The following is a 26,547-nucleotide window of genomic DNA, read 5'->3' on the forward strand; positions in this document are numbered from 1 at the left end:
CAGGTGAGTGACAGGGGATGGCAATGGGTGAGTGGCAGGAGACCTCTATGGGTCTCACAGGGATGCTTGCTGGCTCAAGGCTGCTGAGCCATTACCACATCAGAGGTAAGAAGGCCAGTGACCACGTGAACTCATCCCTGGTCCACAGGGGAACACCCACTGTGTAATTACAAACACCAAAATGTCTGGGGCAGAGCAGGACAGGGAGGCTACAGCAACAACTTCAGGTGCAGTGTCTGTGAAACAGCCTTCCTCTCCCTTACAGCCTTATACCAGCTGAGGTGTCCAAGTCCAGCATAATAACAGCCAGAATAGAATCATAGAATCACAAAATCAAAAAGGTTGGAAAAGACCTTTAAGATCAAGTTCACCCATTACCCCAGGACTGCCAAGTTCACCACTAAGCCATGTCACCAAGGGCCTTGTCTGCATGTGTTTTGAACACTTCCAGAGACAGTGATGCCACCACTGCCCTGGGCAGCCTGTTCCAATGCCTGATCACCCTCTCAGTGAAGAAATTGTTCCTAATATCCATTATAAACTTCCCCTGGTGTAGCTTGAAGCTGTTACCTCTTCTGCTAGTACATCTTTGCTACTCATACAGAAAATACTAACAGCAGATGTGTAGAATAAGCAAGCTGATCTTCTGCCTTCTTTTAGCTCACACCCAGAGCGGTGGGCTGGCAACATACTGCACCCTCCAGAGTCCTTCCTCCCACCAGGAGGAAGTAGCACAGCAGGCAGGACCACAGACAGTTTTCACACTGGAGATCTGGCCTCGGAGCAGCTGGAGGTGGTGGAGGATGCAGTGGTATGACTGCTACCCATCCTGCACAGCACTTCAATTCAGACCTGTCCACTGTCTAGAAACTCTAGCTGTATCCTACCCAAATTCTGTCTAAATCTGATGCTGTCAGCCCTTCCTCAACTGGCACACAGAACAATTTTGATCAAGAAGCATCTCTTCTCCAGTGAATGTCCTTTGGTGGATAGGGAGATGGGACTCTCTGGAAAAAGACTTTGGGAGTGATCCTTCCTGCTAGTGAGCAGGGCTGAGAGGGAAAGGCATAGTCCCAATGCTCAGGACTGTGACTACAGCCTTTTGGCCAAGAGGATGTTGACAGGGAGGTTGTGGCATGGTGGAAGGGGCCATCCAAGAGAGATGCCAAATACTGATAAGTACTGGGGAACAAGAGCATCTCCTGTGAAAACAGTGAGGAAAAGTCACTTCCTCCATTCCAGCATGTAATGTACACAGGAGACAACTGCAGGTGCCAACAGTTCAGTGAATGCAGAAACTCATTAAAACTAAGTTCCAGTGGAGCTAAGTCTCGGTGCTGTGGCTGTTTATTGAACCTGATCCATAGTAAGCCTGAAGTACAGACTCACTGTCCATTCCATACAGAGGCCACCCATTGGTGAGGACTCTTGCCTGAGGAGCAGATCACTGGGATCTGACATGTCACAAAAGCCAACCAAAGCTTGATCAGGGCAGCTCTAACACAATTCTTCTGGGTGGGCTCTGCTGTTTAATATGCAGTAAGCTCCTATTGCAATGGATGGAGGTGTTCTCTGGGTGTCTGTACCTAGACCACTTCCACCAGGCTCATTACCTCTAAGCCTATCATCAGATTTGGCCAAAACTGGCTGAAGAGCTGAGAAGGCACGAGGGATGGGCTGGAGAACTGACCAAGATGAATCACATCAGGGCTACCTCTTTAGGCAACCAAAGTGAAAATGTAACATCTGCCTTGTCAGAGACTGAAGGGACCCATTTTGCTCTTGCACATCCCCCCTCTCCCTGCCAAGCACAAACACTTAACCAGCAGCAATCCCCCTTTACTAAGACCTGGCTCGTGAGTGTGGTTTAGCTGAAAGATCCTGTGCTCACAAGTGGGAGATGCCACACGCCCATCACCAAGCAGGGATAGGATGGGAGGGTGCTGAGGTGTTTGGGAATGTAAGGGAGGGGGAGGGGGCCCAAACAGCCGTGTTTGCTTGCAAGCGGGAGGTGGGACACAGCAGGGGCGGAGGAAAAGGGCTGTGCCCCCGGGCTATGTCCCTGTGTATAAAAATGGCTTTGGCTGGGTCCACCAGCAATGAAGAGAGGTTTCCTTCCACCTCTGTTCCTGCCTCCAGCAGCCTTGTCTGGGCAGGAAGACCCCAATCACATCCAGGCCCTGAGAATGAATGTCAAGGTGCTGATGGTCACTGCGCTCCTCCTGGTGCTGCTCTGCTCAGCCCCAGCTCCATCTGAGGCACTGGGGAGCTGGACTGGCATCCTGAGGAAGCATCCAGGAGTAGGGGGCCCTGGAAAAGACTCTCGGCCACCTGGAGATGGAGGGGTCAACCTGCCTGGGCAGGGCTTGGACAGGAGCCACCCTGTGGCTAGTGCATGGGAGGTGATGGGAGCCAGGCCCCCCAGCAAGGCCATGGCCAGGCCCTCACTGGGCAGTGGTGAGCAGGATCTCCACAGCAAGCCCTGGAGGCACCCGCCACAGCCCTCCCGCAGCAGGAGGCTGAGCCATCACCTGAAGGGCCATGGGAAGTTCAACGGGGACACGGTAAGCACAACCCATCCTTGACCAGCATGGATGAATGTTTGGGGGGGTTGCAGAGGAACCAGGAGTGAGGGGAGGCAAGAGCCCCCACTCCTGACCCTGGGGTCAGGCAGCTTGCTGAGCCACTTTGGCTGACCTGTCTGCAGGGCAGGAATGGAGTTGTGCATATGGTGTTGGGAGCACCACATGAAGAGAATGCGGCCATAGAAACAGGCACTTCCTTCTGCTTTACAGCTCCACAGGTTCCTGCAGGAACCTCTGGATGGGATGTCGCTGGCCTTTGTTATAACAGAGAGCCAGCAGCTCTGGCAGCCCTCAGCAGCAGAGAGAGGCTGAAACCAGGTGGGACAGCCTCAAAATACAGGGAGAAGAGAACATCCCCCAGGCACAGCCAGTGCCCTGGGCTCCTCAGTTGTACAGCCCAAATGCTTGCAATTGTTTGGCCACTCACAAGGCTGGGGTTTTGGCAGAGCAGAGCTGGGGTGGCACCTCTCCTCCAGGCAGAGCGTTGCTGCACCCACACTATGACCCATGTAACTACCACCATGCGCCCTCATGCTGGTATCTGCCTGAGCAGCTCAGCCAGCCCTGCAGCTTCCAAACCGGGTCCCCTGTGCACCCCTGAGCCCCAGCACCCTGCACAGAGCCTTACTGTCCAGCAGGCCCTGCAGCACCATGGGGCATGAAAGCCAGGCAGGCCTGAGGGCAGCAGGAGCAGGTGCCCAGCATGCCACAACCCTGCAAATACCAGGTAGAAAAGCTGCTCTTGGGCTGCTCCTCACAAGCCAAGTGTGAAAGCGCTGGCTAGAACATGGCCTCAGCACTTGTGGCTTGCGGTGCAGACAAGGGAGATGGGCAGTGACAACTCTAAAACACCACTGGCACCTGGCAAGGCTTAGAGCATAGTCAGTGGCCACAGCCAGTAGCAGGTCAGGAGGTGAGCGTCAGTCTGGCTGCACTTGTCTTAACCAAGATGTGCTGGGTGGTGCTGTGCTGGGTGATGCTCTGCCAGGGTGGATGGCACTGCAGCAAGAGGGCAGAGGCAGTGGCTGTGGGCACCAGCTGCTTAGTGTGCTTTCTGCCCAAAGCTGTAATGAACTGCCTCAAAATTACCTCCTTGGGCCCAAACTTCTCCTGCTCCTTGCATGAAGCTGCTGCTCTACAGCCTTGGTGAGCATCTTGTCCCACTACTGTGTTTTCCTGCATCATTTTACCGTTTTAAATGGAAACCAAACATCCAGCAGCAAACACTTATCCCATAACATCTATCTTCTGCAACTTGGCTTTGCTTTCTAATTGATAGCTTCTCCACCCTCCCGGTCTTTTGAGCTCATTTGAGTCTTTTGAGGCTCTTTTGAGCTCATGTCACCCCCAGGCATTGCACTGGTGTCAGCTTGAGCATGTGTAGCATAATGCTGTCCTGCAGCTGAGCAGTTCATGTTGCCCCAAAATGACTGACTAATCAGCTGTGGGGCATGTACACCCCAAAAGGAAACCTTCTGCCTACAAGATGCTGCTCCTTGGGGCCGGGGCTCTCAACAGTGTGATCACAGAGTGATGTGACTGTGGGGGGGCGGTCCTGGGCCAGGAGCTGGGAAATAGCCCTCCCTCCCTCTGCAGTACTCCTGCCACAGCATTCAGTCCCGGCCCTGCCAGAAGCCCTCTGACTGTGGTGGCTGCCTGGGGCTCTACACGTGCAAGCTGGCCTCTGGCACCTGTGACCTGAAAGGCGTCTCCAGGCAGAGAGGTAGGTTGTGAGACCCTCAGCCACTGGCACTGGGGACCCCCACATGCAGCCAACAGCAAACACTGCCCTTGGGCTACCCCCCTCCAAACCCACATCGGACCTACCCTGTGGAGGGCAGGAGCTCGTCTGTTGACTGCACAGGGCTCGCTCTCTGTCCTGCCTGCACTGGCCAACACCAGTGATGAATGAATAACTGTACAGTGAACAGGACAGTCATAGAATCTTAGAACGGTTTGGGCTCGAAAGGACCTTAAAGACCATCTGGTTCCAACTCCCTGACATAAGCAAGGACACCTGAACAAGCTCAACTCTTTTAGCCTGTCTCCATAGGAGAGGTGCTCCACCATCTTCATGGCCTCGCTCAAGGAGGTCCACATCCTTCTTATGTTGGAGTTCTCAAAGCTGGATGTAAGCTTCTGTAAGAGCTAGGATTTGCCCAGTGCTTTGAGTTCCCGCAGGACACTGACTGTGGGAGCCAAGGAGGGGTATGGAGCTTGGGGTTTAGCCAGGGGCTTGGGAGGCAGCTAGCGCAGCTCTCCTGGGCGTCAAAGGCCCTATAGAGCTGCTCATATCAGCCTGTACAAGTTGCTTAACTGAGAGAGCAGAAATTGCGGCTTTTAATGTTTAACCTCTCAGACAAGTGTCCTCGTTCTCCAGTACCATTCGGTAAATCCGTGCTGCCCCTGGACTGGCCTCTTGCCTTAGCACACTTAGAATCATAGAATCAACTAGGTTAGAAAAGACCTGTAAGATCATTGAGGCCAACCTCCAGCTCAGGACTGTCAAGCTCGCCACTAAACCATGTCACTAAGGGCAAACTGATATTCCCTCAGGATCTCTAGTCACAGCCAATCCTCACCTGGCCCCTCTTAGTGGCCCACACTATATAGTTGCTGCCCCTACCCCTCATGGCCACCTTTTATCTCCCTTCAAAATGTCTCCTCACAGCCACCCCTCACAGCCCATGGCCGCCACTCATGCCCCCTGCCCTCCTCTGTTCTCACAACATGATCACCCCTTACAACTGCCCCACCTCATGATTTCACTTCATGGCCACCACTCCATTTCCCTCCAGATCTCCCATCATGGATGCCCCTGTTTTCCCCTCATGATATCCCCTCATGGCTGCCCTTCCTTTTCCCTCACAATCTCCTCTCATGGCTGCCTCTGTTCTCCCCTCAGTGTCTCCTCTCATGGCTGCCCTTCCTTTTCCCTCACGATCTCCCCTCATGGCTGCCCCTGTTCACCCGTCATGATATCCCCTCATGGCCACCCTTCCTTTTCCCTCACAATCTCCCCTCATGGCTGCCCCTGCTCTTCCCTCATGATCTCCTCTCATGGCTGCCCCTTCCTTTCCTTCACAATCTCTCCTCATGGCTGCCCCTGCTCTCCCCTCATGATCTCCTGTCATGGCCGCCCTGTTCTCCACTCATGGTCTCCCCTCATGGTTGCCATACTTTTCCCTCACATTCTCCCCTCGTGGTCTCCTCTCATGGCTGCCCTTCCTTTTCCCTCACAATCTCCCCTCATGGCTGCCCTGTTCTCCCCTCATGATCTCCTCTCATGGCTGCCCCTTCCTTTCCTTCACAATCTCTCCTCATGGCTGCCCCTGCTCTCCCCTCATGATCTCCTGTCATGGCCGCCCTGTTCTCCACTCATGGTCTCCCCTCATGGTTGCCATACTTTTCCCTCACATTCTCCCCTCGTGGTCTCCTCTCACGGCCGCCCTTCCTTTTCCCTCATGATCTCCCCTCATAATCTCCCCTCATGGCCACCCTTCCTTTTCCCTCACAATCTCCCCTCATGGCTGCCCCTGCTCTTCCCTCATGATCTCCTCTCATGGCTGCCCCTTCCTTTCCTTCACAATCTCTCCTCATGGCTGCCCCTGCTCTCCCCTCATGATCTCCTCCCATGGCTGCCCCTGCTCTCCCCTCATGATCTCCTCCCATGGCTGCCCCTGTTCTCCCCTCATGATCTCCACTCATGGCTGTCCCTTCCTTTCCTTCACAATCTCTCCTCATGGCTGCCCCTGCTCTTCCCTCATGATCTCCTCTCATGGCTGCCCCTTTCTTTCCTTCACAATCTCCCCTCATGTCTGCCCCTGCTTCCCCCTCATGATTGTCTTGCACAATGTAAGAAAAATTAAGTGTAGTTCAGAAAGAGAACACATCAGTTAACACTGACACTGGGGGGGGGGAGCACTGGGTGCTAAGCAAAATGCAGTCTGGTTGCTGAAGGACAGCCAGACCAGCACATCTTCACATCACTGAAGTGTTTTATGTCCAAATAACACTGAGAGTTAATGATCCTGGAGCATTACAGACCCACTTCCAAAACCCAACACTACCCTTGTGTACCGCATGAAGGGCACCAGAACTTCCATGCAAGCAGAAGACAACAGGGCTCTGCCACTTCCCTGCGTGAACTACACTCACCCGTTCCCCACCAGGTACATTTATAGATGACAGCAACAGGGCTGAATCTAGCCTGGAGTACGTTTCCACTTTCCATCACTCCTGCTGAAGCTCTGTAATCTTCCCATATGCACACTGTCATGGTAGAGAAACTCATCCAAGGTGACTAAACACACATACACCAGCTCAAGTGCAGGAATCCCCTTGTTGTGGGATGTAGAGTAGGCAAGCTCTGGGTATGTATTGTGTATATACGGTGTGTCTATCTGTAGAGTATATAGGGCACATCCAGCATATGTGCTCTGTTTGGAGCCTTCTCTGGCCATCTGCTGGCAGATGGTGTGCAGGCTGCTGGCAGCCTCCACGGGAGGGCACACGGACCTCCGGTGAGACCCAGCACAGCCGGACTTACAGCTTGTCTTCACAGGTGGGTTCCTCCAAAGCATCCAGAGCCCTGAGGGACGCAGGGTCCTGCTCATTCCAGCACAACACAGCTCAACATAAAGCTGGAGAGGCTGTCCTGCAGCTGGAGACCAATGCTTTCTGCTAGAGTTTCATTTTAAATCCTTAATAACACAGCCCTAAATGTTTCTTTCATTGCACTTCTCATGCTGCTGCTCTTTAAGACACTTCTTTGGATTTTGTACACTATGTAAGCATAATTCCTACTTTCCTGAGCGCTGCCAATGGAAGCACCAAGCAGCCACAGGGCTCGGTCCTGGCAGAGCCCCCACATGAGACAAATGGGACTATTTCACAACCCTTTTTGAGCTGTTAAGGTATTGCAGCAAAAGTATCTCAGCATGTATTTCAGCATGCTCACACAGAGGTCCAAGCTGAGCCTAGGAGCCTGTGAGCATCAGGAGTCCCAGCTCTCTACCATGGCTCCTGCCAAGTAAGGTGAAGTGCCACGCTGCTGAAAACGTCACTTTGAGAAGAGGAATGTGGACCCTCCAGGAAAAGGCTCAGCAGCAGGGTGCCACATAGGAGACCTGCTTCTGGAGGCCTCAGGTGAGCTCCAGGATCAGCTCCATTTAGCACCCACAAAGCTTTGCAGGTATCCTAGCCACCTTTGCATGTGTGGGTGCATCCCAGCTTTGCAAAACCTCATTTTGCTACAATTAAAAGCACCTTTTTAAAAGACAACCAAACCACAGCGTTTGATTCACCCTGGACTTCATTGCAGCTTCCTCTGGTGGGCCGCCATGATTTCCTGTGACAAACTAGACTTTAAGTAGTGCCAGTTTTGCCCAGCACAACTGAGGGGAGGCCTCCTGCACCCTCCACCTCATTACCACACTGGGAGGAATAGGGGATAAATGCTGCTGCCTTCTCTGACTCCCTCTGTTGTTGCTTCAGCTCCCTGCACACCGGCTGGGGAGCACAGAGCTACAGGTGCTGCCCATGTATGGCACTGCTGCTGAGTGGCATTTATGGTGCTCCCCACAGAACTACAGAGAGGTTGAGGTGGGAAGAGACCTCTGGGGTTCACCTGGGCCAAAACTCCCTGCTTAAGCAGGGCCACCCAGAGCCACTTGCCTAGCTTATCTGGTCCCCAGATAGTGGCACATACCACAGACATAACAAGCCCCATTACACTGCAAGCCAACCAAGGGCTGTCTCTCCAAGTGCTCACCTCTCCACGCACCCAGCTGCCTGCTCTTGCCACCACCCATCACTACCCGTTTCCTCCATCCTTAAAACTCAGCACAAAGAGGCTGCTGCTGTAGGAAACTGGAAATGCAGACTTCAAAGGATGCACAGAGCAGGCCTCAGCTTCACTCCATTATTGAGTGGAGGTAAGCTCCTCTGAACCCCATTGCTGGTCAACATAGCCCTCTCTCCTGGGAAAGCCCACTGCCCCCAGTGGCATACGGACCATTTCCAAACCCTCTGGTGGCCCCCTGTAGCCCAGTGTAACACAGGTGCCCACAGCCAAGGTACCTGCACACATAACCGGAGAAGAGATTTCCCTTCAGGCCATAGCAGACTTACCCTCTGCCTTCCTCTCCGAAGAGCAGAGGAGACCCAAGGATGCTCCAGCTGCTCTTGACTGCCCTCATAAGCAGTGCAAGAGAAACAGCTTTGGTACCAGTTAGAAAAGAGCCCTCACCCCACCTCACCCCACATGCCTCCCCTAACACTTCTGAATGAAAAAGACAGAGAAGAGGTGAGCAGGAGGTCCGACCTCCTGCCCAACCAGAAGGACATAAGGCAGCAGCAGGCACTCTCCCCTTGCCTGCTTCCTACCAGCTGGGAAAGCAGAGCCCATCTGACCTTCAGGAACTCACCTACAGGCGAGTTTGGGCTCCTCCTGCAAGCGGCCAGGGAAGGGAATGACGCCCATGGGGAAGCCGAGGGCTTGGCCAAACTGAAGGCTCAGCTGCTAGATGTCCTCTCCAGCTCATGCTCAGCACTAGGTAGGTGGGCTGGTGAGCAGATACAGCTCAACCCCTTCCCAATACACCCAAGGGTCCGCACACTTTTTACACCACTCGCTTTTAATTACACTGCATAAGGAAAGGCCTCTCCTCGTGCCAAAACCCCCTGGCATAGCTCTCCAGGGAGCTGGCTGGACCATCATGTCCTCAGTAGGTTTAGTGGTTCTCTCCCACCCTTCTCCCTTGCTTGGAAGCTCCTCCTGGTCAGTCCACATTATCCCTGCAGCCGTCACTTTGCAGAGACCTATTTCCATACATCTCTGTTTCTCCTCTCCTCAGTGCTTGAGCTTTGCCTGCTCAGTCCCATGGGAGTCCCACTTTGGCCTCCTGCAGCACCAAGCAGAGAGGAGGCAGGACAAGAGTCATCGGTTAATAGTTGTTCTAACCCGAATATAAATAGAAAAATACAATAAAACAAAGAATTAACTAGCTAAGAGATCCAATCCGTTGGGATGCCTGCAACGTGCTAGTGTAGAGTTCAGAGAGAGTACTTGGTCCAGTGCATGGTACTGTAGATATCCAGAAACCTGTCCCGGCAACTCCGCAGCCATCAAACCTTCCTGTGGCACCACATGTCTGTGTGAGCACAACCCAGCTGCAGTCAGCTCGCCCAAGGCTGTTGGTTCCTGGGAGCAGGCTGAATGGGAACAGTTGATAATAGTCTGATGTATTGCTGTTAAATGGTAAAGCCATTCTCTTCTGTGGAATGAGGATGTGCTTCTTATTTTTTGTGGAGGAATTTCATTTTGCTACCTGGAGAGATTAAGAAAGGAAAATGGAGACAGGCAAAACAAGTGTCATTCCCAACCATCACCATCTGACCTGCATCCACCATCCCCAAGTCACTGGTTGATCTACTGTCTCCTCAGATACACCTTTTTCCTTTAGAAGACACAGATGTAGCTCCTGGCCCAATTTTTGGTTCTCCACCAGCTTCCAGACAAGCAGCAGCTCAGGAGGCAGAGCCAATAGCCTCCCAGAGCAGGGGTACATGGCTGGGCTCTGATCACTCAAGGCTCAGAGCACTGCTGGGCAGGGATCCACACACAGTCACTAGCAGAGCCCTGCCACCCCTTTGGCAGCTTCTCTGCTGCTAAATCTGATAGATCAAGAAGCCCGAGCCTCCTGAGAAGCCAAGGGTTTTGCTGGTTCCTTACCGAGGCCTTTCAGGAACTTATTGACTCCACTCTGCTCCCCACTGGGAAGTGTTTCCAGGTACTCCTGAGCCCGTACCTCAAACAGACCTGCAGAAAGAAGTCAACATCTATTTTGCTTCCCTATAAATTAAAGTAAGAATGCTCAGCTGAAAGAACATTGTCCCAGCTTACCAATAAACTATTGCACATAGAATCACAGAATGGTTTGGGTTGGAAGGGATCTTAAAGTTAGTTCCAACCACCCTGCCATGGGCAAGAACACCTTTCACTAGAAAAGGCTGCTCAAAGCCCCATCTAACCTGTCCTTGAACACTGCCAGGGATGGGGCAGCCACAGCTTTTCTGGACAATCTGTGGCAGTGTCTCACCACCCTCATAGTGAAGAATGTCTTCCTTATATCTAATCTAAATCTACCCTCTTTTAGTTTAAAGCAATTTCCCCTTCTCCTATCACTACATGCCCTTGTAAAAAGTCCCTCTTCAGATTTCTTGTGGCCCCTTTAGGTACTGGAAGCTGCTCTAAGGTCTCCCTTGAGCCTCTTCTTCTCCAGGCTGAACAAGCTTAGCTCTCAGCCTGTCTCCATAGGAGAGTGCTTCAACCCTCTGCGCATTTTTGTGTGTGGCCCTCTCTCTCCAACAAATATGAAATGGAATGACTCACCCCACCTCCTCCACCAGCTGAGCCCAGATCTGGGACAGGAGCTTTGGTCCACCTGCTCCTTTCGTAACTTGCACTAAAACTCTGTTCATTCTGCTACAAACACAGCTAAGTCCCAAGAGTGAGATCAACTGGGGAATCGTCACACAGGATTTACCATGCTGCAAAACCTCTTTTACTCAGCCGCCTATTCAAGTGTCCACTGCTTATTAGTGCTTGGATGGAAACTTCTAAGCCAGCACCAAGCAGCAACAGGGATGAAACACTTGGATGAGCTGCCAATAGAGTCCTTGGGAGTGTGGTATACCACGAGTTAAACAACAGAAGCAGCTCTTCAAAGGACAGAAGCATCCACATTTTCTACTAGCCAAGACACGATAACCAATCCAACCCATTCTTTCTCTAGACATGGGAAGGGGACGTAAGGGACTGCAAGAATAAATGTCATTCCAGCAGTGTAACCCTTCTGTGATGGTCCTGGTGGGAATTCAGTGTTGAACGGAAGAGGCACACATATGGAGAATACTGCTTATGTCCCTTACTTCAGTGGTGAAGTGTGCCTGTAACCCCAAGAAGAAACTATCAGATCACACACAAAAAAATCCTGTTCTCCAACAGCTGGTTCACATGCACTGTGCAAACATCGTATCTCACTGTGCCCCTATGGGGTGATGCTCTCTTTTGGGAAGATAAGGAAACAGAGAAAAAAAAATCCCCAAGTGACTTCTCGACAGCCACGCTGGGGTGTCAGAATGAACCATCAGCCTGCACAAGCATTTCCCTACCACCTCTCTCCCAGTGGAGACACTCCCTGCAGACACAGACACTGCAGCCTACAGCCACGCTGCTGGGGATGGAGCTGGCAGCTGGTGAGCATCTGCCAGCTCTCACAGGAGCAACAGCAGAGTTTCCACAACAGCAGAGCCCCAGCAGAGCCCCTCACCTCTGACCCCCTGCTTCCGCAGCTCCCGCTCCTGAATGAAGCCCCCAAACATCTGCGTCTCCATGAAGACCTCCAGGAAGCGTCGGAGGCTCTTGGAGGAGACGGACTTGCGGAAAGCCTCGCGCTGCAGGGTCCGCTCCTCTCGTTCGGAGGGGATCAGGAAGAGGGAGTAGTGGCCCACAATCTCCACAAAGAAACGGACAAAGGCCTCGGACACCACCTCATTCAAAGGGCTGGTCTCTAAGGAGAAAACAAAGAGGCAGTGGTGAGGACACTGCTGTAAGGACATGCTAGGGAACAGCTCTGGGTACAAACTCCCTTGCTTTTTTCAGATGCAGCCTGAGCAGAAAAAGCTGCTCAAGAGGGACAGCATCCTACAAAGAGGACCAGCTGCTGCTGCTTTGAAAACCACCAAGTTTTCTCTTGGTTCTCACTCTCTCCAGTAGGATGGAGAGAGAATGAGAAAAGTGAGAAAATTTGTGGGTTGAGATAGAGACAGTTTAAGAGGTAAAGCAAAAGCTGCGCACACAAGCAGAGCAAGGCAAGGAATTCATTCACCACTTCCCATGGGCAGAAAGGTATTTAGCCACCCCCAGGAAAGCAGAGCTCTGTCACACATAACAGTTACTTGGGAAGACAAGCACCACCACTCTGAAGGTCCCCCCTTCCTTCTTCTTCCCCCAGTTTTAAATGCTGAGCATAATGCTACATGGCATAGGATGTCCCTTTGGTCAGTCACCTGCAGCTCTGCGGGTAGACTGTCCCCCCAAGGAGCCTGCATCACTCACAAGGTCAGCAGCAGAGAGAGGCCTGTGGGACCACCCCCGTCCCCACCTCGCACACAGGAGTACAGGGATGTTGGACAGAGCTGGGAAGGGGCAAGTACTGCTTCTCCTCACACAAACAGAATTGTCCCCAGGGCAATGGAATATTTAATACAGCTTCAACCAAACTCCTGACCTACCTCCAATTTCTGTGGTGTGAAAATCAGTACAAGCCTAGTTCTCCCCTAAGAAGCGACAGGAGAAAAAGGAGCAGGAAAAGACGTGGTTTAAAGCTGAAAGGCACTGTGCTTTACCCTGCTTGCCATTGACAGGGCCCTCCTCCTTGTCGCTTGCCAGCTCATTCCTCTGCTCCAAAATGTGTTCTAGGGCAGCCTGCAGCTTGCGGGGCAGGATGGAGTCCTCATCTTCCATCTGTAAGACAGAGCCACCTCCTTAGGGCCTGGGGCCGGGACACAGCTGGCCCCTGCCCTTCTTCTCCTCAGCTCCTATCCTGTCCCCAGCACGGCAGGGGGAGCACTGAAAACAAACTGAGAGGAAAGGAAGAAGGAGAGGGAAAAGGTGTAGTACAGTATACTTGGCACATTCCCAGCACATCCCAGTGCAGGACCATCAAGAAGCACAAAAGGAAGGAGAAAGGGGATGTCTTTTCCCAAATATTCCTCTATTCTGAAGGAATTTCAGGTGTCCAACCCAAGAGGCTACCAGACAAGGGCTCTCCCATGGCCTCACCATCTACTTGTGAGCACTCGCACCACCACAAAGAGGATGTATCTGAACAATGCTGGCGTGCAGCCAGGTGAGCACAACCCCCTGCTCAGCTCTGCATCGATCCTGGTACTGAGGCGAGTTCCCATAGAGCAATGGAGCCAAGGAACTGCCTGTGACTGTGTGCGAGCTCCTGCCAGCCCTGGCTGAGACAGCCTGGTTTACCTTAAACCTCCAAAAGCTAGGTGCGAGGTAAAGCATATCCCTACAGTTAAGGCAGCTGGCAAGTGAGAACTGCACCAAAGGAGTAGCCTGCACTACATCCTACTCCCTGCAGTAGGAGGTGCACTCATCCCATCCTACTGACGGGATGTGAGGCACAGCAGAGACCAAGAGGACAAGAAGAAACAACCTCCAGCTGTGCTAGAGGAGATTTAGACTGGCTATTAGGAAAAATGTCTCCACCAAAAGGGTGATCAGGCATTGGAATGGCTGCCCAGGGCAGTGGTGGAATCACTGTCCCTGGAAGTGTTCAAAAACCATGTAGATGAGGCCCACAGTGACACGGTTTAGTGGTGGTCTTGGCAGTCCTGGGATAAAGGTTGGACTTGATGATCTTAAAGGTCTTTTCCAACCTAGTTGATTCTATGATTCTGTGATTCAGTGCAGCCAGCACTGCTCAGCGATCTGCCAAAACGCTCTGAGGCAGAAATAGCTTCCCAGGCCAGGATTATGTTCACTCATCTGTTCTCTTCCCTTCAATATCCTACTCCTTTCCGCAACAAAGGGAAGTAAAAATCAGCAGTCAACCTCATCTGCAGAGCAAAATACAGGCTCTCATGTACCAGCTTCCTTCTTATGACCCACCTAGTTCAAGGACTGGAGTGAGGAACCACAAACTCCTTGGGCAGGAAGGACTTGAAGAAATAATCACGGTTCTATTCCCCCCTCAGGGCTGGGGATGCAATAGGAGATGGACTGACATACACAGGCTGGAAGAGCCTGTGCTTCTCCCTAGCACACAATGCTGAGCTGAGGCTTTCCAGCTCTGCTCTCAGCCTTACAATATGCTGCTTAAGAACCCACAGTGCTCAAGTGCCATTGTTTCCCCTCTTAAAACAGAGAGAATGCACAATGATTTGGCCCTCAACAGCTGTGGTTTGGGATGCTGACATCACATAGCAACCCCTATAATGCTGCCAACCACAAATGCTGCATCAGTTTGTGAGGGAAGTAAGCAACCCATTCATCCAGACAGGTCAGCCAACACAGATGGAGGTGAGGTGTGGTGAAAAAAGGGGAGAGAAAATGAAGGATACGATATAGCTTTGCTCACCTGTCTCAGAAACCGGTTATTTACAAGGTCAACAACAAGGACCTAAGAATGGAAGAGCAAGAATAAAAACAGAAAGTCATTATTTCCATCATCAGAGTTTATCTTACTTTGTAAGTGCCCTGGAGGAAATGCTTCAGCCCTGTCCTGCTCCTCCTCCCCACCACCACAGCTGGAGGAGCAGTCAGCTTGAGACAAGAAAGCAGCCCTCGCTGTAGCTTTCCAGCAATGCTGCCACACACTGCAGCACAGCTTGGACAGCAGAAGGCTATCCTCCAAGCCAGGCCACCACTCCTCACCCCACGTTGGGGTCTGAGCTCCATCTTTTGTCCCCATGCGCTTCACCGCCGTTCCATGGGTGGGCTGGGAGGGAAATGCCTCCTTGACTACATTCAGCCTTGCTGAGTGCACCACCTTGTACACCATGAACCTGGTTCTTAATTACTTACTGGTTCATTAGGCACCTGTGTTAATTAGAGGGGCAGCTACCCTGGCCAATTTGTAGCAATCATACTTCAAGCCTGGCAGACTTTGTGCTCATTCCCTAGACAGCACTTTGCAGAAACAACAGAAACTGTAATCAATCATCTCCTCCCCACAGCAGCCCCTTGGTGGGAGATCCCAGCCCCCCGCTTCTCAGACTGTGGACAAGGAGGGTGCAGACCCCCACCTCCCTGCGGGACATCCACCTCCTCCATCACCCCACGCTCACAGGAGATGGAGAATGAGAGCTCAGCTTCTTCATGCTGCAAGGCAGACTCAAAAGCAGCCTTTCTGAGAGAGAAAACAACAACTCAGCCCACTGGAAGCAACCAAAGCAAGGCTCACCTCCTCCACAGGGAGCTCCTTCAGGCGGGGCAGAGAGCTGGAGAGCAGGCCGATCAGAAATGGGGTGGGTGAGCACACTATGTCGATCATGGAAGGTGGCAGCACAGGGATGTACGTGTGTTGCCAGGTGAAGGGGTACAGTAGTGCCACTGTGGCATGACAACACTTGGAAAGAGTGCTGGAAGATGAAACACAACCAAGGGCAATGGCTGATCAGTCAGGAGATAAGTGACATCCTAGAAATCAGGGCTCTTTCACTTGTTCCCTGATTGATCTCTGCAGTTACTAAGGGCTTTCCCAGATTTCTGACACCAGCTTCAGGCGCAATGACTTGAGATAGGAGAGCAGGTTAGGAAAGATCATAGAGTGGTTCAGGTTAGAAGGGATTTTAAAGAGCATCCAGTTCCAACCACCCTGCTGTGAGCAGGTGGAAGGTGTCCTTCCACTAGACCAGGTTGATCAAAACCCTGTCCAACCTTGCCTTGAACACTGTCAGGGATGTGGCAGCCACAGCTTCTCTGGGAAATCCGTGCCAGGGCCTCACTGCCTTCACAGGGAAGAATTTCTTCTTAATATCTAATGTAAATCTCCCCTCTGGCAGTTTAAAGCCATTCCTCCTTGTCCTGTCTCTACAGGCCCTTGTAAAAAGTCCCTCTCCAGGTTTCTTGTAGGCCCCTTTAAGTACTGGAAGCTGCTTCAAGGTCTCCCCAGAGCCTTTTCTTCTCCAGGCCGAAGAAGCCCAACTATCTCATCCTGTCTCCACAGGAGAGGTGTTCCAGCCCTCAGATCCTCTTCATGGCCTCCTCTGGACTCACTTGAGCAGATCTACATTGCTCTTGTGCTGGGACCCCAGAGCTGAACACAGTACTCATGAGAGCAGAGCAGAGGGGCAGGATCACCTCCTTCGACCTGCTGGTCACGCTTCTTTTGATGCAGCCGAGGATACGGTTGGCTTTCTGGGCTGCAAGCACACACTGCTGGCTCATCTTAAGTTTCTCATTGACCAACACCCCCAAGGCCTTCTCCGCAGGGCTGCTCTGAATCTCTTCTCTGCCCAACCTGTAGCTGTGCCTGGGATTGCCCCAACTCAGGTGTAAGACCTTGCATATGGCTTGGTTGAACTTCATAAGGTTGGCATTGGCCACCTCTCAAGCATGTCCAGATCCCTCTGGATCCCATTCCTTCCCTACAGTGTGTCAACTGAACCACAGAACTTGTGTCATCAGCAAACTTGCGTCATCAGCAAACTTGCCAAGGGTGCATCAACCCCACTGTCCATGTCGCCAACAAAGACGTTGAACAGTGCTGGTCCCAGTGCCCACCCCTAAGAAACGCCACTCATCACCGGTTTGCATTTGGATACGGAGCCATGCAACCATATAGCCAATTTCTTATCTATCGAGTGCTGAATCTGTCAAATCCATGCCTCCCCAGTTTAGAGACAAGGATGCCATGCAGGACAGTGTCAAATGCCTGGCCATGGATGCATCTTGTCAGGTCCCATGGACTTGTGCACCTTCAAGTTCCTTAGATGCTCTTGAACCTGACCTTCTCCTACAGCAGGCGGTTCTGCATTCTCCCAGTCCCTGCCTTTGCCTTCTGCAGCTTGAGTGGTGTGGCTGGAGCTGTTGCTGGTGAAGACCAAGGCAAAAAATTCATTGAGTACCTCATCCTTCTCCATGTCCCAGGTGACCAGGTCTCCCATTTCCTTCCAGAAGGGTCCCACATTTTCCCTTGTCTTCCTTTCATCCCCAATTTACCTATAGAAGTTTTTCCTGTTGGTGTTAATATCCTTGGCTGGATTCAGTTCTGTCAGGGCTTTAGCTTTCCTAACCTAGCCCACATGCATGTGACAAGAGATTGATACAATATACTGTATATGTGTTGATGGTAGTCATAGGTGTTATAGGTATTAGGATCTTGCACATGGCTCAAGATGACCATCAGTAACAGTAACGAATTCATGAGTAAAACCAAGACTTGGATCTGCTTGAAAGATCCAAGGAGAACACCCAGGACTGATTATACCAAGGATAACTTATGTGACAGCTTGGCAAAGTGACCATTCGATTAACCAGCTTGGCAATGAAAGAAACTTACGGTGTCCTGAAGTCAGCTGACTTCATTGTAATACTAAAAATCACATTCACAGGACAGACAGTGAACAGCCAAGGTGAAGACCCCTCCTCTGAGCATGCATAGTGATTAGAAGGAATGACACAGCAAATATCATACGTAGATTGCTCTAATTATATGTAACTGGGAGTGCATTACCTTGTATCTTTTGTGTATAAATGCAATGAAGGAACCAGCATTGTTGTGCTTGATTTGTGGAACAGTCCACCCAACAGCCACTGAACACACACAGTATCTCTCTTGGGCGTGTGGAGTTGGTTTACTGCACGCCAGGCATGAACTTGCTTTTTGGACAACAAAATAGGTCCCACTGAATCCAGCATCGGCTGTTCCAGTACCCTGATGGGAAAGACTAGACAGATGTGGGGTCTTCCACAGCACTGGCTTTCATTAGAGAAATTATTTTATTCTCCCACAGAATCTCATGTTCCATGGGAAAGCCACAGGTCTGAATGTACAGGGGCTATACTGTCCAGCACAGGCAGCACACAGCCGTGGGCATGCAGAAGACAGCCCCACCACTACAACAGCTACCTACTGGGCTGCACTGTGGCCCACATACCTGCTGGCCATACTCTTGTCAGCACAGCTCGACAGCTTGCTTGGATGCTCTGGCAAAGCCCTTGGCACAATCTACAACTGAAAGGTCCCCCAGAGGTGCTCCTGCAGGTTGTTCCAGTCCTGGTCCAGCCCTGCCCCTTGGCTTGCTACCTGTGCAGCATACAGGCTTTGCTTCTGGGCAGCCCTTAGCAGGAGTAATTGCATGCTAATGGCATGCATTTCTGTTAGTGCAAATCGTATGATAGCTCCTAGCAGTCAAGCCAGAGCATGGTGGGAAGAGGAAGGAGCAGTCTCCAGCTGAGGCTAGCCAGGCACCCCACAGCTTTAGGGGACTGCCAAGGCTACTCAGAACCATGGGAGAGTGAAAGTGCAGGAAGGGAGCACACGGCTAGCTCCTGGAGGAAGCTGCCCCGTGGCTCATGGGAACTTTCTTCTTCCCCTACAAATGCCACCAGCAGCTCAGCTGTAAATGCCTTTACTGACAACTTCCAAGGGGGTCTGTCCAGAAACCCCACCAGCTCTCTAGCAGGAGGCAGGCAGGGTCTGCAGTCTGAGATGGCAGAGCCTGCTGCAGGGTGCCAGTCACTCATCTGTTCTGGGTCTGGAAGCATTTGTATGTGTCAAGGGAGGGGGAAGGCTCGCCACTATAAACCCTGTATATAACATCATTTTGTTTTACTAGCATCCAGGTCTCTGAAGGCTGGAGGAGGGGAAGGAGGCTGGTGCAGCCAGATGCCCAGCTGGCTCCTGTTAAACTCCATGGAGGAATTTACACTCAGCAACCTGGATCTGGCAGTTTATTACTGACTGGAGAGGGAAGCGGTTTGATGGGTGTGGGCTCAAGCTGACTCTGGAAAGTGGAGCCTGCTTTCCCTCCCCCCTCACTCCAGTTAAGTCTGGTAGATTTGAATCCCTGGGCTGCAAGGCTAACACACGCTGAGCAGAGCGGTCTGGCTGCGCTACAGCTGGCTGGTTTTCATCAGGTAAGTTCAGTTAGCAGAACACAACTGTGGCTGCTGGGACGTCAGTGTGACCATATGAAGTAATCGGGCAGTAAACATCATTAAACACATGGTATTTTTTAGAGATGAGTAAATATTATCTAGGACTGCAACAGGCAGGGAACAGGCCCTTGGGAGGAACACCTGGGACTTGTGTGCTGAGAAAGTCTCTCAAGATGGGGACAGTTTCCCCTTCTTGCGCTCCCAGAGGCTTGTCTCTTAAGGAGATACTATATAAAAAGAGAGGACACTGCAAAGGCTGTGTCAACAGACTGGTAGCTTTAAGCCTTTAAATGGGGAAAAACCCCTCAGTTCCACATACTTGTTTAGAAAGGTCATAGAGCACCCTCTTCCTTCTCCACATTCCTTCCTGCCCCTTTGTCACTGCTCTCAAGCAGAGCCTGCCCTCCTCAGCAAGCCCATGTCTTGCTGTGTCTACCGCACATGCAAGGTAGATTCGGAGAGAAACAAAATGAAAATAATGAGAGACACAGAGCTAGTAACAAACAGGAACGTTAAAAAAAACCCCTCAAACACAAGAAAACCCACACAGAAAAAGCATGGGAACAATACCAGAGTAGATTGCTTGTTTTCTACCTTTCATACAAGCTGATCTTGAAAGGAACTGCAACAAAGTGAATGTGCCATCTTACAAGTGCACTCCAAGTTAATGAAATACTTTAAAAACTGCCTCCTTTGAGCTTGAGCTACTTGCACACCTGCACATTTCAGGCAACATTAGCAGATTCAAAAGCAGGGGTTTCTCTTTCCCTCCATTACTGCAGAGCGTGCTTTCCACTTCACAATTTCTGACTGATAACAGCATAATAACAGCAGCAGCAGCATGGTGAAAGCTGAAAGAACTCTTTTCATCACTTCTTTGCAGCACTGTGGCATTACTCTTCTAGACCACCACCCCTGGACTTCCTCTTCTTTGAGGAGAGGTTGAATGTGGAAGTGTTGGAAGTGTCACCTCTGTCACAAATGCTCGGCTTTCCTGCCTAAAGATGGGACTTTATAGACAGGCCTTGAAAACCAGTGAGAAAGATCTCTGTGATTCCAGATAGCTCCACAGAGAAACAGTGGGCAGCTGAAGTGCAAGGTTATTTATGGCATGGTAAGATATGACGGCATGCTGCTTCCTGCTATATTTATGGTGGCTTGCTCTTCCCTCAACCCTACTCTTAAGTCCTAGTGAGTACACATGGTACGTGAGAGATTGAGTGGGAGGAAAGATGGCTGAGGTCCAGTTAGTGGAAGTCACAGACAAAGCTGTGTAAGCCTGAAATTGGACTCATCATGCAGTGGGAAGTAAAGATAGCTTCCCCTTCCACCCTTCCATCTGTGAATGTCTCATCGCCTCCAGAATTAATCCTAGTGATCGCTGCTCTGAAACATTTCTTACTGAGGAAGACATTTTCAGAGAACAATACTGATAGGGTTGAGGTCTGCGAGACACCTTTGAAGGCACAGCAGTTCAGAGATGGACACAGAGGAGGTAACATTGAGGTGTTTCTTCCACACCTGATTCACTCAGACTTGTTCTGCAGATAGTCTCAGAGAGCTGCAGCTTACCAGGAGCCCAGCGGAGCTTCAGTCCTTTGGAATGACTCAAGCCTAAGCTCCTTCCTCTTGCATACAGCACTGCAACAAGCACTAAGGGACTGCTGATTCACACCATGGCTACTGAGCCTTGCAAAAAATCCAACAGGATAAATTCCCCTTTATGCCATCTGTGTGACCATATGCTCTTCAGCCTGCAGCGATGGGGCAGACTCCCCAAACTATATCACAGTTGTAACACAGCAGGTACCTGTCTGTGTAGAAGGTGAATATGGCCACTGAAGTTCTGTATGCCTCTTTCTATGAGATGTGCACAGAATCAACCACAGTTGATATGCACAACACCACCAGAATAGTTTAATGTATCCTCAAAACAGTAAGTATATACCAAACAGGCAGCCAACGCCTTTGGATAGCTACAGCCCATATCCCTGCTGAAACCCTGACATCCCAGGACGCATGCACCATAGCCATGATGACAACTGCTGATATCGGAATAATACTGACACAGGATGCTGTGTTTTGCTTGGTGCACTCCAGATGCCACCACTACCTAGTGCAGACCATGTCTGATGTAACTTGCACAAGAGCTTGCAGGAGAGGCTGAGATACCGCTAATGTAGAGGCTAAAAAGTATTGAAGTACACACAGAACTGTGTCAGATCCCTCCCTAAAGGGCTGATTTGGATACAGACTGACACACAGATTCCTCTGGCTGCACACACCCTTGGTCAGAACAACGATACTGCAGCAATTTGTGACATTTGCTTACTCAAACAACAGGCCTTCCTGCCACACAGCAACCTATGCAAAACCCTACCACACAGCTGCTGCTTCTCATTAGCCACCTTGAACAGGGGTTGCCAATACAGAATCTGAACACAATAGCTGCAACTACATAGAAACTCTTCTTCCTTTCCTGGGAAAGCTAGCTTGACGTGCTCAAAAAGACATCTTGTCAATTTCCAGCAGCTTCTAAAGAAGGATACTGGCTGCTCAGTTTGGTTGTTTTCCTCTCAAACTTTAAACTGACTACAAACTTTACAGCTTTCTGCTCCCAAGGCAACTATGCTAAAAAGCTCACCAAGCTAAATCCCTCTTTGAGGATACCCCATGATTTCTGAAAAACACTACTGAATCAATCCCTCCTTTTGGGGTTCAATGTCCTTTGCTCTCTGCACTAACTAAACTGTCGAAAATATGCTGGCATTGGCAACTTAAGACAGTTTGATTACGTGGGGTTTTTCTTGTCTTTTTTTATAAGCTCTGCTACAATAGGATTCATTTTACAAACACCTTTGGATTTCTGACACTGTGTCACATCTGGATTTACTTATGATGGATCGCAGATCTGCTTTACAGCATTTAACAGGCGCAGGAGCTTCCAAACATTGCCCCGTGACTTTGCACAGCCCTGCTGCAAATCCTGACAGGAGGATGCCAAGTTCCGCCGGCAGCGGGGACCATCGCTGCCTCCCAACGACATGGCAGGTTACTGCAGGTGAAGAAGCAAGAGTTAAAGATGCTCTGAAGAAACACTATTATCTGAGATCTGAACTGCATGCTTGGATTTCTTCTTCTCCCTAACCACAATACAAAAAGGAAGAGCCGGGAGGCTGGGATTCACAGTCCCAAATTTGTTTTTGTAGAGCATGGAAAAGGCTTCTTTTTGATGATTAATTACCTTTTACTGGGGATGACCACATTTAAAGTGTCTACCCTAATTCTTTCAGATCTGCCTTTGATAACAATGACCACTTTGTGTTGACACAGCTGTGGTTTCTGGCAGGGACAGAGGCAATTGCTTGAGTTGGTCAGATCCACAACCGGCTTTTGAGGAGATCTGGAAAAACTATGCCTTGATTTTAAGCCTGTGTAAGTTCTCCTGATATAAAAAGCCTTCTGAATCTGACCCATCTCTCCCTTGGACCAGTAAAAACTGCACAGCCCTAGTTACCTTGTGAAATCAGGCCACTTTTATTGGAAGATTCCTTCTAAAACATTGGTCTACAGTGTCTCGAACTGCATGCCAGGCAGCATCACTTGGAAACAAAAGCAACTCTCTTGCTGCAGGGCCCAACCTTTGCCATGGCCTCCACTGCCCCAGCACTAAAGTTTACTGTGCAGGAGCAAATAAAAGCTAGGGAAGACTACACAGACAAATATAGTTTAGACAAAGTCCTTTCCCTGGGTTGTAAGGCAATGTATACTCAAGTTTCCACAGCAACAGAGGGAAAAAGAACCCACCCAAAAACTAATAAACCAAATTCTTTCCTTTTCCTCTGCCAAGCTCCAGATTGACAGGTCTTTAAAAAACACTCAGTGTTCATTCTAAAGATGGAAAAGACAAAGTATTTCACTTGCTGTACACTTGTTAGATACATTTTTTGGCTCAGCTTGAAAACATTTCACAGTTCACACAGTATTTGGCAAGAGACCTTTCGGCTTTCTTTTCCCACAGACTGATTTTATAGCAATTAAAATATGTAAATAAATTGCACACAGCATTAATTCTGTCACTCACACCCAGACACACCTTTACACACACATACAGGTAGTTATGGACAGTGCCCACATGAAGAACTGCAAAGATGAATGATAAAAGCAATTTATTATGCATCTTTCACCATGTAACCTGCACTCTCCCTGTTAATCCATCTCAGCTGGATTATTTCGGGCATTCCTAACCTCTGAGCAGTTTCCAACAGCTGCTTTTATCAGTTTTTTTTCTTCTTTCTTCTCATAAGCTATTGCCAAAAAGCGTTTCTTTTCTTTCCTCTGAAATTCGAATTTTCACTGCTAAAGTAAATACCATTTAATATTCCTTGAGTTCAGTGTGTTCCTGTCCCAGGAAAAGTATCATTTGGACAGAAGATTGCATAGGTACAACACTGTCAGCTTTCAAAACATGGAATTTCCAATGAGGAGAAGAGATGACCTTATGAAAGGCTCACCAATCCAGAGCACTCAGGTCACTGGACTGGACTAAAATATTTATTTTTGTTGATTATTTCCTTTGTTTTCTGTTTTTCAGGCCTCTACAGTCCTTTGGGGTCATTTTCAAGTGTTTTCTCCACAAAAATGAGTCAGAGAAAGTTCATATTTTGTAACAGGAAAAGAAGAAGACTCCTGAAATTGCTCAGAGCAAGGTCTTCTCAGAAACATCAAATATTAAAAGTCTTGTAGACAGCTGGCAAACCTACAGTAAATATTTGAATCTGAGCCCTGTGGCCAAACAGACCCTGGATCTTTAAAACGTGACAATTCTTCTTTTCACAGAAGAGGGCTGTTTATGGTATATTTAAAGAATCTAGAAACTACGACTCTATGGCTCTTTCCCACTCTCTTGTACAGGTCTGGGTAGCTGGACTCATTCCTAAGGACCCTGTCTATACTGGCAAAGCCTGTCATCCTAAATTATCATGTAAATCATATATACTAAGTAGAAAGACAGCATTTGGATGAATTCTCTAATTTTCAGGGCAAGTTTGAATGCTCTGCATGAAATGTGTGGCTTAAGTATCCACAATACTAAGTATCTGTGCATATAATGTATCAGTGATTATAAAGAGGCAAATCTTTCCCTCTGTGATCCAAGGCAGCTGCCAAAAACTGCAAGTGGTGCTGCCTGGATGCTACAGCCCCCCTCTTTCCAGCCTTCCTACTCCTGTGATGAGACTGCCTGAGCTCTGCCTGCAGAGAGCCCCGGATCCCTGAAGCATGAACTTTTCCCTTCACTTTCCTGTAGAAGGGGCCTCCCCATTCTTTGCCCCAGCGCTCAGTCCCAGAGCTGCAGCCTGCTGCCTGAAAGTTGTGAAAACAGACAGCTTAGGGGCATTGTACACTCCTGAAACTTGAGCATGCTCTGAAGTGTCATTACTCATCCAGGCAGCTTTTCGTTCCCCAGCCTTGGCAAACTCTCCCCACTGAATCCTCAAGTGCTTCAAGGGTTGGAGAGCTGCCAGCCACCAGCTGCACAAGATCTTAAAGAAACCTGAGCCCATTTTAATTATTTAGGAGAGCAAATGAAAAAAAAAGAAAACTTAAGGAAAAGGAGCAAATTGAAAGACTCAAAATAGAAGGGGGAAGTCCTCAGTCTCATTCCCCCTCACTGCATCCTTTACTTTCATCTCACACAAGAAAAAAGTATTCAGAAAACAATACTAAAATAGAAGCTGAAGATTTAAGAGATTTTGTGAAACCAGAGAAGAACCGAGAAGTGACAGTGTTCTCTGCCTAAGGCTTGATCCCTGCAAACTCCAGCATAGCTCAGTGGAGAACACTGCTGCATCACGGAACAAAAGAAGGGGTTTTGCTTCCTTAGCACTGGTGATCTGCTCTGAAATAGTCTGAAGGAAAGGGAATTCAGTTCTCCTTGGGAACAAGAAGCAGCACACTTTTTGCAAGCTGCTAAACAAAATGATGCTGCATGATCTAAATTCCCCACTTCTGGGACATACAGCACTACTTATATCAGATCAAAGTTAGCAAAGAGCAGAGAAGGAAAAAAGAGCAAGGCAGTATTTTGTTTAAGGAAATGCAAGAGGGTACCTGAGCTTGTCTGCAATAAAGATCACCCTCCTCTCCAGAAGCAGGGAGGCAAAGACTCTGCTCAGATGCCGCACACTGAGGGATGTGAACAAGGACTCAAAATCCACGTGTTCGAGCCTGGAGTCAAGAGGCCGCCGCAGCTCAATGACCTGTTGGAGAGAAAAAGACTATAGGTCTGCTCTTGCTGCCCACCCATACTGTGGCAAACAAAGACCCAACAAGTATTTTCACCACTAACAAGCCTTACTGACTGTGCTGGCAATCACCACATAGCATTAAGCCCTCAGAGTCTTTCCAAAGACCTCCCACAAATCCTTCTTCCAGACAAAGACAATCCAGAGTCCACTCCAATAGGCACAGCATGAGACCAACCGCAAGTTCTTCCCAATGGACTGAGGACAGGGAGCTCTTCACAAGGAGGAAAACTAGTCTGTGCCTAGCTAGAAGTGGTTTCCAGCCTTTCTGGCATTCAAGCAGCAGAATGGCATGAAGCCTTCCAAATCTGCACTCTTATTTTTACAGTTACAATTTAGTTTTTCATTTTACTGCAAGAATCTGGATGTCTAACCTACTGACTATACATTTTTATATCAGTCACAGTGAAAAGCAGTCCGTGAGATTTTTTCTTTGTTCATATCTACCAATTCCTGTCACACCATCTTCTCACTGCATACTCCTTATCTTAGACAGCTGCTCATCTAAATTGTTCTTGAAAGCCTCCAACACCACACATTTCATAAATTCCACAAGAATATTACTCCAGTTCTGAACTATCCTTACCAATACCAAGCCTGCAGCTGAAACTTGTCAGTGGCAAATTAATTCAACTACTTGTTCTCTTACTCTCAGTATACACTCAGAACAACTGGTCACCTTCCTCCCTGTAGGAAACTTCTTACATATTCAAAGGTTATCATGTGTCCTCTTTTATCCTTTGTTTTCTGTATTAAGCAAACAATTTTCTCAAGCTTTGCCTGTATTTTGTAAACCACTTAGTAAGTGGAACTACTTTTCTGGGGTGTTCTCCTACTGTTTGCATTTTTTTGGAAAATGATATTCTAAATAAATTTCCACCAGTGCTGGAAAGCAGAAAAACTCTTATTTATTATTCATCCCTTCACTTTCTTTAACAGTGCAGGAGTTTGTCTAAACAATACCATACTG

At 49.5% G+C, this 26,547-nt stretch overlaps 1 protein-coding gene across 1 annotated transcript in view; it reads right to left on the minus strand.

Annotated features, from left to right (window-relative positions):
- Nucleotides 1–9,327: 9,327 nt before the first annotated feature.
- Nucleotides 9,328–26,547, minus strand: part of DENND2A (DENN domain containing 2A) — a gene marked incomplete at its 5' end in the record, with an annotated part of 38,309 nt that continues 21,089 nt past the window's right edge. Inside the window, 7 exons of the mRNA XM_080609630.1 lie at nt 9,328–9,916; nt 10,321–10,407; nt 11,921–12,160; nt 12,999–13,116; nt 14,747–14,788; nt 15,572–15,749; nt 25,384–25,532. Of these exons, the coding sequence (XP_080465756.1) occupies nt 9,885–9,916; nt 10,321–10,407; nt 11,921–12,160; nt 12,999–13,116; nt 14,747–14,788; nt 15,572–15,749; nt 25,384–25,532 (846 nt within the window). The 3' untranslated portion in view covers nt 9,328–9,884. The remainder of the gene's footprint in view (nt 9,917–10,320; nt 10,408–11,920; nt 12,161–12,998; nt 13,117–14,746; nt 14,789–15,571; nt 15,750–25,383; nt 25,533–26,547) is intronic.

Source organism: Psittacula echo (genome assembly GCF_963264785.1).
Source record: "Psittacula echo genome assembly, chromosome: 1".
In the NCBI taxonomy this organism is placed as follows: domain Eukaryota; kingdom Metazoa; phylum Chordata; class Aves; order Psittaciformes; family Psittacidae; genus Psittacula; species Psittacula echo.